At 32.0% G+C, this 17,745-nt stretch overlaps 2 protein-coding genes across 3 annotated transcripts; one reads left to right on the forward strand and one right to left on the reverse strand.

The window, feature by feature from the left end:
- Nucleotides 1-6,007: 6,007 nt before the first annotated feature.
- Nucleotides 6,008-9,627, reverse strand: LOC105780710 (protein ALP1-like). Of its 2 annotated transcripts, none has more exons than XM_012605190.2 (2): nt 9,295-9,627; nt 6,008-7,267 (listed from the first exon to the last, which is right to left on the reverse strand). In XM_012605190.2, the coding sequence occupies exons 1-2, from the start codon at nt 9,431-9,433 to the stop codon at nt 6,222-6,224; spliced, it is 1,185 nt and encodes a 394-aa protein (XP_012460644.1). In that variant the 5' UTR covers nt 9,434-9,627; the 3' UTR covers nt 6,008-6,221. The 2 variants fall into 2 exon arrangements, with proteins under 2 accessions (XP_012460644.1, XP_012460645.1); XM_012605191.2 differs by lacking the exon at nt 9,295-9,627 and adding an exon at nt 8,954-9,163.
- A 6,436-nt stretch (nt 9,628-16,063) lies between these two features.
- Nucleotides 16,064-17,735, forward strand: LOC105779719 (photosynthetic NDH subunit of lumenal location 1, chloroplastic). Its single transcript, XM_012603613.2, has 8 exons — nt 16,064-16,230; nt 16,312-16,408; nt 16,481-16,564; nt 16,658-16,731; nt 16,844-16,966; nt 17,060-17,131; nt 17,214-17,310; nt 17,383-17,735. Exons 1-8 carry the CDS (start codon nt 16,165-16,167, stop codon nt 17,484-17,486), a joined length of 717 nt encoding a protein of 238 aa, XP_012459067.1. The 5' UTR covers nt 16,064-16,164; the 3' UTR covers nt 17,487-17,735.
- Nucleotides 17,736-17,745: the final 10 nt, after the last annotated feature.

Raw genomic sequence — 17,745 nt, forward strand, 5'->3', positions numbered from 1 at the left:
TCACCATAAGTTGCATTTTCAACTATAAGTATACAACAATATGACATCCACAGGAAAATGGGATAAAAGAGACGAAACAATATTCCATGCAATTTTGGCAATACTTACATATTTTGTACAGATGAAAGAAAAAGCATAAAACATTGATAGAAATTATACTTCATTCATTAATTAAGGCCAAACTGTTTACAAAAAGAAAGGTAAACTATTGTTAAATTTGCCTACAATTCAATACAATTGAACTCGTTTGAATTGTAGGAAAATTTACAAAAAAAATTCTACTATTTGTCTAAGTTTAGATATCAATGGCAATAATAGTCGAATTTACAAAAAAAAAAAGAATATGCCTAAGTTAAGAAATCAGTAGTAGTAATAGGCAAACTTACACAATAAGCTCAAAACAGTTAACAAAATAAACTTTCGGTTCACAGTCTCATCGATGGGTCTAAGATAGATGACTCTTGAGTAGAAGGCATCCATCTAACAATGTTTGGTTCTCTAACTAGTTTTCTCTTGAATGAAAGCTTTTCTCTTAGGGTAGCTTCTTGGTAAGTTGGGGTAGCTTCTTGATGAGTTGGGGCAACCACTTGGTTATGAACACCAGCTTTGTGTCTTGTGACCTACACGAATAAGTGAAATCCATCAAACACTTTGCATATTAAAAGTAAACTAATGAAGCCAAGGTATATGACTTACTGGAATGTTCTAGTCGAGTTTCCCTTGTAACTCTTCTTATTATGGCCTAATTTATTACATTTATTGCACTTCATTTCCACTCTTTTCTTGGTCAGCTTTGTTGTTGTTTGTAGTTCATCAAATTCTCTCCTTCTCATCTTAGTAGGTCTGCTAGGTGGCCTTCTTAGTGTAGGAGGCAGTATTGGCAGCATGTCCATCACAAACTCCCATTACTTAGGACTTTTTACTGGCCTGATGAAGTTGGAGTAAATGGCAAGCTGGGTTTCCTTGGTGTACCAAGTTTGTACATAAGTTTCAAGGTCCTCATCTTTTAAATGAATGACAACCACCACATGCATGCAAGGGATGTCAGTGATATCCCAATTTCAGTAGAAGTAAGAATTCTCAACTAGGTCCACAACATGCTGACTATCTAGACCACATTCAACCTAATATCTGTCCCCACCAGCACGTGATGGAACACACCTAAAAAATAGTCACTGAAACATATCATACTCAAGTAAAGACAACATGTGATGAGCCCCACCAGCATGTGATGGTAGAATAAATACATATAGATTAAAAATGATCTATTTACCTCAGCGAATATTTCATATTGACATTTAGATTTTTCTTGATATTTGGACACAAGTTTCCTTTAATTTCTTTCAGCTTATTGTTTCTTCTTGACAATCAACCTCATAATCTTGGTCCTAATTATTTCCATCATGGTCAGAATGGGCTTCCCTTTTGCTTCCAATATCACCTACCAATAGGTAACATAAATGATTATGAAACTTGCTCCTTAATAAACTGCATATAGAAAATAATAGGGGTTTACCTTGTTAAAGCATTCACAAAGATTATTCACCAACATGTTAGACTGACTCGTAAATGAAAAGTGGGACCTTGATCAGTGAGCAAGGTTATTTCCCTTCAACCAATCATAAGCATGTTGATTGGTATTCTTCAGTTCAACTATGACATCCTCAAAATCTCTTAGAGTGCTTGCTCTGGCAGCTTTCCAAAGCAAATCTTCCAATTCCTTTATTTTGAAACCAACTTTCTTGAAATTGGCATGTAGGTGTCTAACACAGTGTCTTGTTTTTGCATTAGGAAACAACATGGATATTGCTTCTACAAGTCACTGTAAATAGAACATAAACAATTTAATTCTTTGGCATACATCCTAAACAGAAAAAGCATACAACAAAAGAAACAAATAGAGTTTTACCTTTTGTTTGTCAGACATGAAAGATATCTGATATGAGTCTACAATTTCCAAGTCCAATGTGAGCAACTCCAAGAACCAGCACCATGATGCTTGATTTTCACTTTCAACAGCAGCATATGAAATAGGATAAAGTCCATTATTTATATCTAACCTAGTAGATTCTAGTAGGTAGCCACCAAAGTAGCCCTTCAAGAAACATACATCTAAACCTATTATCCTCCTACAACCAGCCTTAAACTCATCTTTGCATGCCTATATACAAACAGACATCCTTTGAAACAACTTGTTATCTAGATAACAGATTGTTTTTGTTCCAACATTTTGGGTCCTAACCTCCAACAGATGCTCATATATCTTCTCATATTGTGCCTTATAACCTCCTTCAAGTAAATCCACTGCCCGAAGTTTAGCCTCCTACATTTGGTTAGTAAGGCAAGGCAAAGAAATCTCTTTTGACATCTTGTTGCAACGATGTCAAAGAATAATCAGGATCAACAATGAACTTGTCTTTATAATGTTGAGCTAGCCAAGCTGAGGTTATATTCTTATTTTTATAGACCTTAGAACAAGTATGGTTGGAGTCTAAACTCCTAATTTGCCAAGTCTGGGCATTAGGGTGTAGTCTAGAGACCCATATGTACCAAGAACAATTTGACTTGTAAATTGCCTTTAACCTCTTTTGATAATTTATTGGGAACTTAATAAATAACTATTCAGCCTACCATACTGCTTAACAGCTTCTTCTAGACTGTCTTTGGTCAAAAATAACAGTCCAACCTTAAGTTTTGGATTATTCATGTCACTTTTTAAGATAAACTCAAGCCAATTTTGGCTATCTGAGTCAGATTCATGTGCACTATTTAAGGTTTCAAAATCATCACTATCAGACAGTTCCTTTACTTCTATATCATCCATGTTTAAGCCATCTCGATTAACCCTAACCTTATCTCTTACATTCATTCCAACATTATTTAATGTTTCAGAATCATCACTATTAGACACATCAAAATCAGACAATTATTCTTCACTCTTATTAAATTCATAATCAAGTAAACCTTCCAAACAAATTTATCAATGAAGGCAGTGACAGACAATAACCAAACACTTTAATACAACCTAGGCAATGGCAGATAATAACCAAACACTTTAATACCAAAAAAAAAATCAATTTCTGACATGTACAATAAGCAAACACTTTAAAACAAACAAATCCATTTCTGTCATGCACATGTCATACACTTTAATACAAACAAATCCATTTCTACCATGCACATAGCAAACAATAATCATAATCAACATTTAAAAATATTTTGACAACTAGGAACCGATTTGTCATATTTAAATCCAAATAAACTTGATATTGTTGGTCATAAAATAGGAATTGATTTGTCTCTTTCCTAAGGATATATATATGCACATGGCACACAATATCTTTATAAAATCCAAATCATCATACACTTTGATACAAACAATAATCATATTTGAATCAAGATTTAAAAATGTTCTTGAAAATTAGGAACTTATTTGTCATATTTGAACCTAAAGAAGCTTGATATAAGTAGTCATAAAAATATGAATTAATTTATCTATTTCCTAAAGCTATATGTATGCACATAGCAGATAATAACTTTAGAACAATCCAAACCTGCCATACACTTTAATAACCAAAGAAATCAAAATCTGCCATACACTTTAATACAAACAATAAGCATACACATTGCATAAACCCCATGCAAATGCAACATTTTCAACAAAGAAATCCAAAAAAACCTAAACTCAAATCCCCTTAAATCCAAAAAATCATAAACCAACAAAGAAACTTACCCGTTACAGTGGATGAAACAACATTGGTTGCTTCTCTTCTATTAACCATTGAGGCCCTAAACCCTAACCACTAATATCATTTGTTGCATTCTTTTCTCCCTAAACTCGAAACCCAAAATATCAATCCTTCAACCTTCAATCGTTCAATCTTACTCTTACTTGAAAGTTTTAACCCTTCAATCATCCAACACTAAACCCTAAAATATTAATCCTAATCGATTTTCTTTTTTCTCCTTAATCCCAATCGATTCTTTTTTTTCCTTAATCCCAATCTATCTTTTCTTTTCTTTTCCCTAAATTTGTCCAAACCTTAGACCATTCGGCTCTTTGTCCAACGTGGAAAGTTAATTGGCCACGTCACCTGTCCTGTTAGGCCTGTAACGGAAAATGTTAATAGGTGATTGTTTTGTTACTTTTCGATAACGTTAGTAACTGATTTATTATTTTTTGAAAGTTGAGTGACTGAGTTGAAAATTGAGTGACTATTTTATTATTGAAATCAATAAATTAAGATAATTACATAGATCCCCTTAATATATTTAAAATTTAATAAATAAATTAAACACATATTATCATTTTAATTCTACTTGTGAATTCTTTTTCATTTGCTCTTTTAATTTTATTTTCATTTGAAAATCTAAGGATAAGGTTTAGGATATTGAATTTCCACATTAAAGTCACACTTTATGTAAACAATGCATTAGTTTCATTCACATTTTCATTAATCACATCTTATTAAAATCTGAAACTTGAAAATTACCAAACACCACTTATCAATGTACTTCCATTCTTTCAGGAAAAAATTACTTTTTACGTAAAAAGTTAATTTCTTTATTTAAAGGATTAATATTTTTATCTATGCTTCAATTATTTATTCACATCAAAATTTATATATATTATTTATTAACAACAAAATTTATGTATAGACAAGTGTGATATTAAGTTCATAGGCCGATGCAGCAAAGTATATACTATAGCTTAAATACAAGATGATAAATGAGATAAATTTATTAAATATCATTTATTGAAGTTGTCAATTTTTAAGTTTAGAAAATTAGTTGATTTGTGAGGATTTTTTGATAGGATTTAGATATTTCTGGGTTGAGATGTCTTTATAGCGTTCGAAGATTTATCTTTTAGTTTCGAAACACACTTCGAATCACTCGATTTCGAGTTTGATATCTTAAGTTATGATCGTTTTAGTAAATACTGCGCAAGCAGAATTTTTGAATGGGATTATTACGGAAATTATAAGTTTCAGACTTTTAATTCGAAGAGTTTTATGTTAATAAAAAAATTTAGTTTAAATTAGATTAATTAGAGTTTCAATATACTTGAGAGTTTTATTTGGACATACGTAGTTAATTTATATAAAAGCATCTTCAATTTAGATAATTTATTATTCATTCAAAGCATCTTCTTTGAGTTTTTCTCTTCAACAATTTCTCTTGAGTTTTGTTTAAGAAGATTTTTAATGATCGGATCATGTTCAAACTTTTTCTTGCCAAATTTTTCTTTGTTGGAGGGAAAATTAAAGTAGTTTGAAGAGGTTGTAGATTTATCTGGTTTAAAAGACTCCTAAACACTTCTACACGCCACTTTTCATCTTTTCCATCTATTTTATTTCGTTTTTTTTTCTTATTTAATTGTTTCTAATCTTTGATTTGGATTCTTTGTTATTTTTATATCTTTTATTACTTGTTTTAATTGCTGCCATTTTTAATTCTTAGATCTAATTTGAATTTGTTTGGTGTGTCAAACGAAAAACCAACTAAAAAAATCAAATGAAAAAAAGTAATGAAATTAACAAAAGAAATTGTATGAGCAGCCATTCAAAATGCGTCAATAGTGCTTGACAAAAAAAAAAAAACTATAAGGACATTAGAAGCTCCAATAAAAAAACCCAAAGAACGACCATATGCTGATATGCTAAATATATATAGATAGATATAGAGTTGTCCTGGTCCAGAACAATTGCCTAATTCCTTCACAATCATCTCCTGAAAGACATCTCCTTGCACCCTGATTCACGAACCGAAGGCAAAAGTTGTCCATCTTAAATTCCAGAAAATTCTTTATTTCCTTTTTAAGTAATTGCATTTGATATGGTGTCCAAGACAATATGACTGTCCATTAATCCTTTAATTATATGAAAAATCTTTTAAAAAACACTCATGCTAAACACAAATCTATATCCAACATTCACTCCCGAGTGCGAGTAATATAGAATCCGGCAGCTGATGTGGAGAACACCAGATAACATCAAACAACCTATACTGTCAAAAATGAAAATAGATAAGCTGCTCCAAATATTAGTCCAAATTGTTCAACTAACAAAGGCAAATGAATGGAAACTAATACCACGGGACTCATTTCGTTCGTAGTCAAGCTACATAACTGTTACATGCATTACAACTATGTCGGACAATCAGTTTTTCTGAGTGTAGAAATCAAGAATACAATGCGGAGGGACAGCCAAAGGATTGTTTCAAGATAGCAACTTTCCAGTTATGTAGAGAGAGAGTTTATCTCTCATGATCATGGCGGACTGGTCAAAATATTCACAATTTTGTCGACGATAACCAGTATCGTGGTGATGGGATAATGACATATCATCGAAAACCTCGTCCTCCATATCAATAAGAATATTGTGTAACAAGCAGCAGACAAGAACAATTCTTGGCAATCTGTTCTTATCAGGCATCCACATTACCCCGTGTATTATTCTCCACATCTCCTTGAGCCTCGCCAGAGCCATCTGCGCGACCATTCTGGTTGCAGCATGTCTTTTATTGAACTCGATTTGGAGATCCGAAAGGCCTTTCCCTTGATACGGAGTTAAGAGCCACGGCAATAGCGGAAAGCCAGCATCCCCTATTATGTATTCTCCTATTTCCATTCCTTCTGAAATGTTTAGCTTCTTACCAGTTAGTCGTTTTCCTTCTTCAGAAAGTCTGAAGAAACCTGAGCTCCGGAGGACAACGGCATCGCTTAAACTTCCAGGCCAACCAGCAATCACATCACGAAGTCTCATTTCCGGGTCGACAACTGCCTGCAAAATCATGCTGTAGTTCTTCTCTCGGTCAAACCAGACGTTATTTGACGGGTCCATTGTAGGTAGAGTCATAACAACATGTGTAATATCTATTGCCCCGCAGCAATTAGGAAGCCCCCGGATTTTTTCGAACTTAGACTTTATCTGCTCCATCTCTGCTTCTGTTAAAGGCCAAGTGAGATGGTGCAGCCCTTTTTCCTCCATTGCTTCCACAAACCGCCAGGTTATTTGTGAAACAGTTGACTGATTCATCCCAAAAGTATCACCGATGACCGATAACGATTCACCTGAGCTAAGCCTTCTAAGGGCGACAGCTACTTGATCATTTAGAGACAAAGGCTTGCCGTTTATATCGGTGTAGCTTGATTGCCGAGCCATCATATCTTCCTTTACCAAGGAACATATGTAGTTGAAAGTCTTCTTTGAAATTCTGAAAATTGATTCAAAACTTCTCGAACCTTTTGATTGAGATAAAGGACCTAAAAGGTGACATGAAAACAAGGTTATATCAGTGTAAGATCATTAACTTTTGAAACTCAATCACTAACAACATATCAGCCTCGACATTACTGTTTTACAATGCCAAGCCACCAAAAATCTGTTATTCCAATCACCACAAGGCTCACTGCGTATCAATGACATTGTATTCGGACTATTGAATTTAAACAAAATCACATGCCCCGAAGGAAAATTTTCAAAACAAGATTGAACTGCACATACTTGTTATGTTTTCATCAAACATGCTGAGATTAATCAGATAATTCACAATGTTCTAATTGATTTCCAGTCTATCCTCAAGTTCTCTTCTTGTTAACAACCAAGAATTTTAAAGCATGTTAGCGACTAAGAGAAATTGATGAATTGATGATAACTAAATCATTGTACAAGCTGTTTTTGTTGTCGATACATAAGTGCAAAAGTACCACATATATTGAAATTTCATATTGAAGGTCAAGTTCTGAGCACAATGTGCATGATCAGGTAAGATCAATGCAAGCAGTCTTTGCTGTCAGAACCAACATTGATAGGCAAAAATCCCATTAAAGTCTAAGAAACCATTAATTTCGTAACATTTCAGCAATTATTGGTAGAACCTACTTTGAAAAGCCAAACTATGCCACGGCAATGCGATTTACCCAACCTCTAGCTCTGCCTGGCTCTTAAACTTGGTTTAATGTCATGTCTTAAAGCAAATTGTTTGTCATTATGGTTTCTCTAAGACCACTCTATCTATACAGCTGAATCTCCCTAGTTTTAAGATGATTGAAATATGTGTAAGGTCATTCCATCTTTGTAGAACACTTCATTGACTACTTCAAGCAAACAACCAGTTTTAAATCTAAAACAACAAGTTCAAGCAAACAACCAGTTTTAAATCTAAAACAACAAGATGTTCTGTAATACGAAATCATTTGAACATGGCAACGGCTCATCTCAAGAAACAAACATCCTTACATGCAAGGAACATCTAAAACATATGTTCTGTAACTCCCAAAAAAAAGAAGTTAATCCAGGACTTTCTCAAATTTCTTTAAGCATAAGGGAGTAAAACAAGTAAAAACGAGCTGAGGAGACCGATTGACAAGTGTTTCTAGATGCACACGCCAAAATTCAGGATCAATTTGTTAGGGTCAAATTCAACTCTCACCCAGCTGATAAAATGGTAATACTGATACAGGATCCTATTCTGATGACAATAAAAATGTGGACATGATCTATGTTGCTCCGACTGTTCATTTTTCTTAAAGCACACATGTCCAGAAATCGTGCCTACCATATAACCAGACATGGATATAAGGAGTATGACCGTAGACACAAGTTATCAAGCCTTGTACCCATATTTTCACATGCAGTAGACATGAGTACCTTACTATGACCCTTAATAAGGACCCTCTAAATACGTAAGAAAACATAGAAAAAACTTTGTGTACTCATGTTGGTCATATATCCGTATCACACCCGAGTTCAAGTAATATAAGATCTGATTCATATCCAGTTGCCCTTAAAAAAGGCCTCTGCCAACTTATCAAGTAATATTTACTAAGAACAACATATCCGAACTACCACAAAACATCAATTTACTCACTAAATCTGTAATTTTAACCCATGTTATAAATCTGAAATTTTATCAGAAACAGTTTAAAACACAAAACCCAACAAATTACCTCGTTGAAACTGCATAGGAAACAGGCACCGACGGAATGTAAAAGATAACCCAATGCCTAGCAATGCAAACAATCTAGAAAATGCAAAAAATATCGAATATATAAAGGCATTTTCAAAGTTCAAACTTGCAAATAATGTAAAGCAGACATATTATTACAAATTCAACCAAATCAAAAGAAACCTATTCGGATCCAAGTCATGAAATTTCATCGAACATAAAGTAAAACCAATAACAGCCCTTGTAATCACCATAACAAAAAGTATAAAAACTGAAGATATCAAAAGACAAATGCTTAAACAATAGGAACTGTTGAGAAAAAAGGAATGGTACTGTAATAACCTGAAATCCTTTTAGAGAAGTCATCCCACCAATCCAAAGGCTGAAGTTGAGACTCCAAAGAAGAAGAGAAGACATTGTGGTCAACCACTTTCTTGTCTGCTGTTTTCTTTCTTCTCTTGAAACCTCTAATGGGTCCCATTGAAAGAAAACCCAACAATGAAACACTAAACTCTGAGATGAGTTAAGGAACTTTAAAGAAACCAACAATCCGAGAGTAAGAGATTTGAGGTCGGGTTTCTGGTTTGGGGTTCCTTTAAAGCATGCAATGATATATTGTTGAATGGAGTAAAAACTAATAGGAAAAGAGATGGTAAATAAGTGAGGAACTGTGACGATGGTGGAGGAACTAATTTTCCCCCCTTAATTGAAAGACGGGCCATGGTGAATTTCTTTTCATTAACTCAACTACCCTTTGCTTTTTTTACTTCTCTAACTTTTAAAACTTTCGGAATATATAAATACATAAATATTTTCAAAAAAAATATAATACCATATATAAATTACATCGTATTTTATATAAAATAATAAAAAATACATATACCAAATAAAAATTTACTCAAATTTTATACTAAAATCATCAAAAGGATTCTAAAATTTCCTTCAAAAAATTTCCTTTTGAAAAAAAAAAAATCCACAACCCAGTTTCTTTCTTTCCAAACACATCTAGTTTTCTCTACCTTATATTTTATCCATATTATTCTCTTCAATGCTTGATATAAGCACTCTCTTACTTCCGAGTTCCCAACAAACCATGAAATCAAATAATGTAAAATTTTGAAACCCTAAAACTTACTATTTCTACTTGAGTCATGAGATTTTAAGTGTCTTATGCTCTCCATTTATGCATCACTCTCTTATTCTTCATTTTAGGTTAAAAGTATGTTATAAGTCTCAATACTTTTCATAAATTTGGAATTTAATTCATGTATTTGTTAGGAATAAACTATATTAAGCAACGAACAAGTAAAATAACGAAGAAATTGAAAAGATCGAACACAAATATTTTACGTAGAAAAACCCTCTAAAGAGGATAAAAAATCATGGGTAAAGATGATTTTACTATAACGGCAAAAACAAAGAGTACAAATATGGAGATAAAATTAAACCCCAAAACTCAAAATAATAACTCTCAAAACATAAACACAAAATTCTCTGAAAGCTTGTAAAAGCTAATACCTAAATGTGTAATGAGTTATTTTTCTAGGGTGGAAAAATGGTCTATTTATAGGCTAAATTCATAGGTCAAATAATATTAAAATAACTCTCACTAATCAGAGTTTTTAACTGGAAAAAAAAGCCAAAAAAATGCGAGGCATAACTCCACAAATCTCCACATTAACTCATATTTCCACCACGTCTTCTTTGCCAAAGCCCGCCACCGGCTTATCTCGAAGCTAGAAGACTTCTAGTCTTCGGCTTGTGCACTACCAAATTAAAACTGACCTGAGTCTGATTTCTACGAACACAATACCCTATCTTTTCAAAACCTACATCCAAAAGAGAACCTCTCTTATACAAAACGATCATATCTTTTCCATCATATAACCAAGTTGTCTTCGCTTTAAACAAGTCGACTTCGACTCATTAACAGATGAGGGACGTCATGTTTCACCGGTCATCATTGATCCTTTCAGAATATAAAGATTGTCAATCTTTTTACCTTTCATCAAAACGAGAGCCTTACGGGATACCTTAATGCCGCTTGACTCAATGTTAATTCTACAACCCTTCGAGTCCAAATTTCCAAAGGGTATGAAATTTTTCTTTAAGTCAGACACATATTTGATATCTGACAGTGTCCTAATTGTCCCGTCGTGCATCCTTCTTTAAACAATACCAATATCGGTTACCTTACTAGGTGAACTATTCCCCATGCACACAACTCCACCTTCAATTGTATTGTATGTGGAGAACAAGTCCCTGTTGGGAAACATGTGGAAAGAACACCCTGAATCCAAGATCCACTCGAATATAAGCTTGGAGCTTTCACTTGTTGACACCAACAAGAAATCATCACCCTTGTCATTGGCCAAATTAGCACTAGCTAAATCTTCCTTGCTGCTTTCAACAACCCTTTTATTTTGTAGTTTATAACAATCTATCTTGACATAACCTAACTTCTGACAATAGCGACATCTCTTATCTCGCTTCCTTGATGCTACCAAAATCGAGGCTTGTCTATTTGACTTACGATCCAAACCAAACTCATTGTCGAGTTTTCTTTGCTCAATAGATGTCCCTTCACTTCTTTGAACGAGAGTCTATCTCTACCATAAATCAAGGTCTCCCTAAAAGACTTGTATAAATGGGGTAAATAGCACAATCATAGCATAGTTTGGTCTTCATTGTTAATCTAAATCAAAAAAATTTTAAAATCATTCAAAAGAGTAAAAAAGTTACTGATGTGACCTCTAAGATGCTCACTTTTGTCCATGTGAAACGTGTATAGACGTTGTTTCAACACCAATCGGTTAGCTAGAGACTTTGTCGCATATAGGGTTTCTAACATTTTCTATAAGATGTATGCCATTTTCTCCATTAAAAGCTCCTGCAGCACATTATTTGTTAGACATAATTGAACTGTGGATAGAGTCTTTTTATCTAACCTATCTCATTCTGATTGATCCATGTCTGCAAGCTTCTTTTCTGTAAGGACCTTCTCAAGGTCACTCTGAATCAGAATTGTCGTCATCCGAACTTGCCACAGATTGAAATTTGTGATGCCATTGAATTTATCAATATTAAACCTTGTTGTTGTCATTTCTAAACGAGTTGATTGCGGAAATTGAACTAGCTCTAATATCAATTTGTTGGGGATAAACCCGATTAAGCAACGAACAAGTAAAAGATTGAACACAAATATTTTACTTGGAAAAACCCTTCCGAAGATGATAAAAAATCACAGGTAAATATAATTTCACTATAACGGAAAAAACGAAGAGTACAAAGATGGAGATAAAATTAAACCTTGAAACTCGAATTAAGAACCCTTTAAACGTAAACACAAAATTCTCTAAAAGCTTGTAAAAGCTAATACCTAAATGTGTAATGGGTTATTTTTCTAGGGTGGAAAATGGCATATTTAGAGGCTAAATTCGTAGGTCAAATAATATTAAGATAGCCTACACTAATCAGAGTTTAAATGGAAAACTAAAAATAGAGTTTAACTAGAAAAGAAAAAGATGAAAGAATGTGAGCATAACTCCACAATATTTTTTTATACAATACCTAGAGTTATCTATAAATCATCCTAACCCGTGGTGCGATCATATCATAAAAAAGTTGATCTTGCAAAAAGATCGAAAAGGTCCCGTCAAAATCTTTGAAATAATCACATTAGCAATTAAGATTAAAGAAAAGAGAATTGAAGATGACAAATTGAACAGAAATTATGATTTATTTTACCCAACCATGTTTGAATTATTCACTTCATACAAGATTGATGTTTCTCTAAGCTCTCGTTTGGTCAAATCCAAAGCTTGATTTAGTGTTGATGTCTTGAGAAGAGCGTCCTTATTGTTAATCCGATCATGCACTCGATACACATGGTCTTAAAGAAGAAGTCTCTAGATTTCATAATCTTCGGCACAATGGAAAGTTATACACATTTTAGTAGGATTTATAAGATTTTTGGTGTTAGCATTTGGATGATACTTGTGGGAAATGCCATTTCCCATTGCTGCCTTTTAGTCCAATGAGAATTTCAAACTACATTTAGTAGTTTGACTTCCAATTTCACCCCTTATTTTTCTGTTTGATAACCAATTCAACATATTTTAAAAAATAACCAACTAAATAGAAATACTTTTATATATAATTCAAGCAATGGTAGTCAAGATTAATTGTGTAACCTCCCCAACCCGGCTTAGACATTAAGCTCAAATTCGGAATATTACATTGATCATCAAAATGGCCCAACAGAACTATCGGAAATTAAAAATAGTTGTTTAAAACATTTGCTTTAATTTATGAAGCAAACTTAGTGTGTTTCAGAAGTATTACACTTTAGTTTCAAAAATTGGTTGATATTAATGATTGTTTTGCAAAAGTCGTATTCCAGTATTATAAATGAATATGTTTTTCAAACCTCACTTACTTAGCCATGCAGCGGAAAATTGATATCTCGTCATAGTTTTAATAAAAACCATATTTCATGCATAGATAATTAATATCCATATTTCAACATCCTATAATTAAATTAAATGTCATGCATGTTATATAAATCCCAAAACCTAAGTCCCATGCCACAGTTCAAAACACATAAAACAGTACAACTTTTGAATAACGGGAATTTCAAATAATAAATCCAAAATACTCTCATAAAAAAATCTGAGCCGAGACCTTCCGGATGTCGTGTCTGCGTCCTAACCTGATGGGTTATCTGAAAAGATAGAAATTAAAAGGGGGTGAGCTTATGAAGCTCAGTGTAAGTCCCATCATAAGTAAATCAGTGCAAACAGTAGTTGACTCATACAACATAGCAATTTTCAGAACAAACACACTCATACAACGATCAGAGTATCAATTCACTAAATCAACACATCAATATCACAATATTTCAGAATTCATAATTTATGTATGCACATGCTCATGAATGGTGATGTAGTTTCAATTTATCATGAAAGCATGATATTTAGTTAAAACTCTGATATTTGCATGCTTTTCTGTTTAGAAAACTATTACTTTAAATGTTTCCACTGCTTTGCAAAATATTTAATGTGTTCATCAAGTCTTTTCTTAAATACCTAAAAGTCATTTTTCTAAAACTTCACATTAATAGTATTGTAATTGAATTACTAAGTAAAGTTGGTTCAATGAATGAATGTTTTTTCTAAAAATAAAATAGCGATATTTTTTCATACAAATCATCACAAGTAAATAAGAATAGCTTTACAGGATCACTTCGGTGATAAATAACGTCTTCAACTTAACTGAAATTCTTAGGTCGGGTCGGGTCGGGAGTAATAGACAAATACTATAAAAGAGTTGTATTGAATTCTTTGTAAAGCTTGAATATGAGAGCTGATGTTTGCTTACATAATTTTTTTTTTACATTTTGATGTGTAATTTTTATGGGTTGATATAAATAAGAAATCACTATTTAGATTTTCTTTTCTTGATGAATGATTTTATAATATGAGCTCAAGATCTTAGCATTCCATTTCAGGATATATTCTATGAAAGGCTTATGATCACCTTCTACTTTTTAACACAGTAAAGAAAAAATTACTTGTAAATTTTTAAAATAATAATTTTTAAAGAAATATTTAACATAAAAAATAAAAACAGTACAATGCCTATGAAAGAAATGAAACATATATAGGTTGATTATGAAAAGGAAAATTTTAAATTTCATAAATTACAAAATATAATAGCTTTTTTAGGCTATGTTTGATAAATTAAAAAATTTAAGTGTTGAATTTAATTTATAAATTTTGTTTGGTATATTAATTAAAATTAAATATTGAATATAATTAGATTGTTTGATAAATGATAATATAATTGTAAAGAAATATAATAAAATAAAAATAATTTAAATTGTTTTCTATTAAGTGATAAGTGGTTCCACATTTTTCTTGCAAAAAAAAATCTAACAAAAGAACATGTTTAAAAATTAAGTTGCTGAAATTATTAATTTTGAGTTGATTAAAATTTTTATCACTTGGCTTTAATTTCAGTTTATTTTGGGGTTTCAATTGAGCTTTGTTTAGATTAATTTTATGGATAGTGCTTTTGTAATAATAAATTATATAACATTAATACAAAAATATTATAATTTAAAGTTAAATATGTATAATGATTAGTTATCTTAATTAAAATATTTATGAGATTTTTTATATAATTAAATATACATTTTAATTGCTTCAGCCATTAAAATGTTTGTAAATTTGATTTTTTTAAATTTAATAACGTGACAAAATCCGAATAACAAACACAATTAGCACAACTCAATTCATGTATTTATTTATAATTAAATCTAATATAAATAAAAGACGAATTCCGCAAAGCGCAGTTATATTCTTAGCATATAATATAACAAGGTATATGTTATGTTATTTTAGTAAATTTATATATTTTTAAAGATAATTTTAAAACTTTTGTTATCCATTAAATTAAAATGTTTAATATTTTATAAAATTAAAAATATTTTGTAATAATTAAACTTTGATTAAAGGTTAATTTTAAAGGTTAAAAGAATTCCATGCTGTTAAGTTATAAATATAATATTTTATATTTTTCAATGATTTTGAATAAAAGTTAAATATAATAATTTTAATTTCATTTTTTAACAAAAAAGTCATTTATTTCAAATTTTAATTTTAAAACTAATCTTATTATATGTTCATATCATAATCGCTCCTGCATTGATAATAATGTCGATGTCAATTCGCTTAGGACTCGATAAACAAATCAAATTCCCATCTAAAATCAAATATCGATCCATTAGTGATAAAGTAGTTATCAACCTATTTATTTTATTAACCTTTTTTATTTTTGGAAAATTTTGTATTACTTATTTTATTAAACATAAAAATATTTCTTTTTCAATGGAATAAAATATTTTATAATTTATCAAATACACTCTTAATCTAAAACAAAAATCATTCAAGTTCTTTTTTGATTTGCAGATTCTAACATTTGAAGTTGTTTTGTGAAAAAAGAAACTGAATTGTAAAAAAAAGTTCAATGATCATTTGTAAGTGACCAAAATGTAAATTTATTAATAGTTTAGCGACATATTGTGCGATTTACCCAAAAGGGAAAGAAAAGTCCCCACACATCCATCCAATAGGAACCAACATATCCAAAGGCTGTTTTGAGAGGTGGCTGCTTCCTCTTCTTCACATAGTCATCCAAACCTCAAAAACCATGGCAGTGGCAATGGCGATGAATTCAGTTTCATTGAACTGGGTTCCACCTTCCTTTACAAAGAAGGTTCTTCTTATTCTTTCCATTACCTTCATCTGTTTTTATGTCTCTCAAACTTGATTCTATTTAATCGTTTCTATTTTGCAGGCAAATTATGTGACAAACTCCACTGAGCTAGCCCCACCTGCTTTTTCTTCGCAAAACTCACTCACGTACACCAAAGAAACCATTTCCAATGAAGAAAGTAAGATAAACCCATTCATAATTTTTCTTTACTAACTCAATCACATGGCATTTACCTTTGCTTCAATTTCAGACAATTGCAAGAGAAGACTGTTGCTCTTGGGTGTTGGAGCTATTACAGCTAATTTACTCCCTGCAAATTCCCTTCTAGCAGAAGGTAATGTATAAATCATTTTATAACCTTAATTTTCGTAAATAATTTTTGTAACCTTTTTTTTTTCTTTTTCTCTTGTTTTTGGTCGTTTGACAGAGATACCACAAAACTATCGAGCTTTTGTTGACATTCCAGATGGGTATTCTTATTACTACCCATCAGATTGGAGGGTAAGTTGGTTTTTTTTTTTTTTTATCATGGATCCAAATAGAGCGACCACAACGTGATGTTATGATTTTTAAATGATTGCATGACCAAAAATACTGTCCTGGTTTTTGTAAGGAATTTGATTTTAGGGGACATGATTCAGCATTCAAAGACAGGTTTCTTCAACTGCAAAATGTAAGGGTGAGATTCATACCAACTGATAAGCAAGACATCCATGAGTTGGGGCCAATAGAAGAGGTAAAAAAGAAAATTGGATATTGGTTTCCTTCACTTTTTTATCAAGGGAAAAACATAAATAGGGGGTTTTACTAAATTTTGATTTGTTTACAGGTTGTTTACAATTTGGTGAATCATGTTTATGCTGCACCAAATCAAATGGTCAATATACTTGATATGCAAGAGGTTTGTTCATAATAAATACAACTTTTATTTGGGTTGTTAAATTAATCAGAAAAGAACCTGACATGTTTTGAAAAAAATGCAGAGAACAAGTGATGGGAAAAACTATTATACCTTTGAATATGAACTCACCTCTCCAAACTATGCTAGTGCTTCTTTTGCAACAATAGCTATTGGAAATGGTAAATTCTATTTACCCGGATTCTTCATTTCTGTTAAATTTTCTCATGGACTTGTATTTTTGTTACTTACAGGGAGATATTACACACTGGTTGTTGGAGCACTTGAAAGACGGTGGAGAAGGCTTCGAAACAAGCTGAAAGTGGTGGCCGACTCCTTCAAGGTGCTTGACATCTGAAGACCCCCCAACTTATCTTTTCATTGTATATAAACCCCGAAACATACCATTGGTTTTGTTTTAGTTGAGCGTCATCGTCAACCTTAATTATTTCTCCTTCTTCCATTATTGCGTACCATTATTTCTTCAATTTTGTAATTGAGGCTACCACGAAGCCTCACCATGTATTATTGCATCTCCTCGACATGATACGAGCAACATTAAAATAATACGATTGCAGATAATCGGATCTATTTCGTGCACATGAAATGCTTTTGCA

This window comes from Gossypium raimondii, chromosome 4 (assembly GCF_025698545.1).
Source record: "Gossypium raimondii isolate GPD5lz chromosome 4, ASM2569854v1, whole genome shotgun sequence".
In the NCBI taxonomy this organism is placed as follows: domain Eukaryota; kingdom Viridiplantae; phylum Streptophyta; class Magnoliopsida; order Malvales; family Malvaceae; genus Gossypium; species Gossypium raimondii.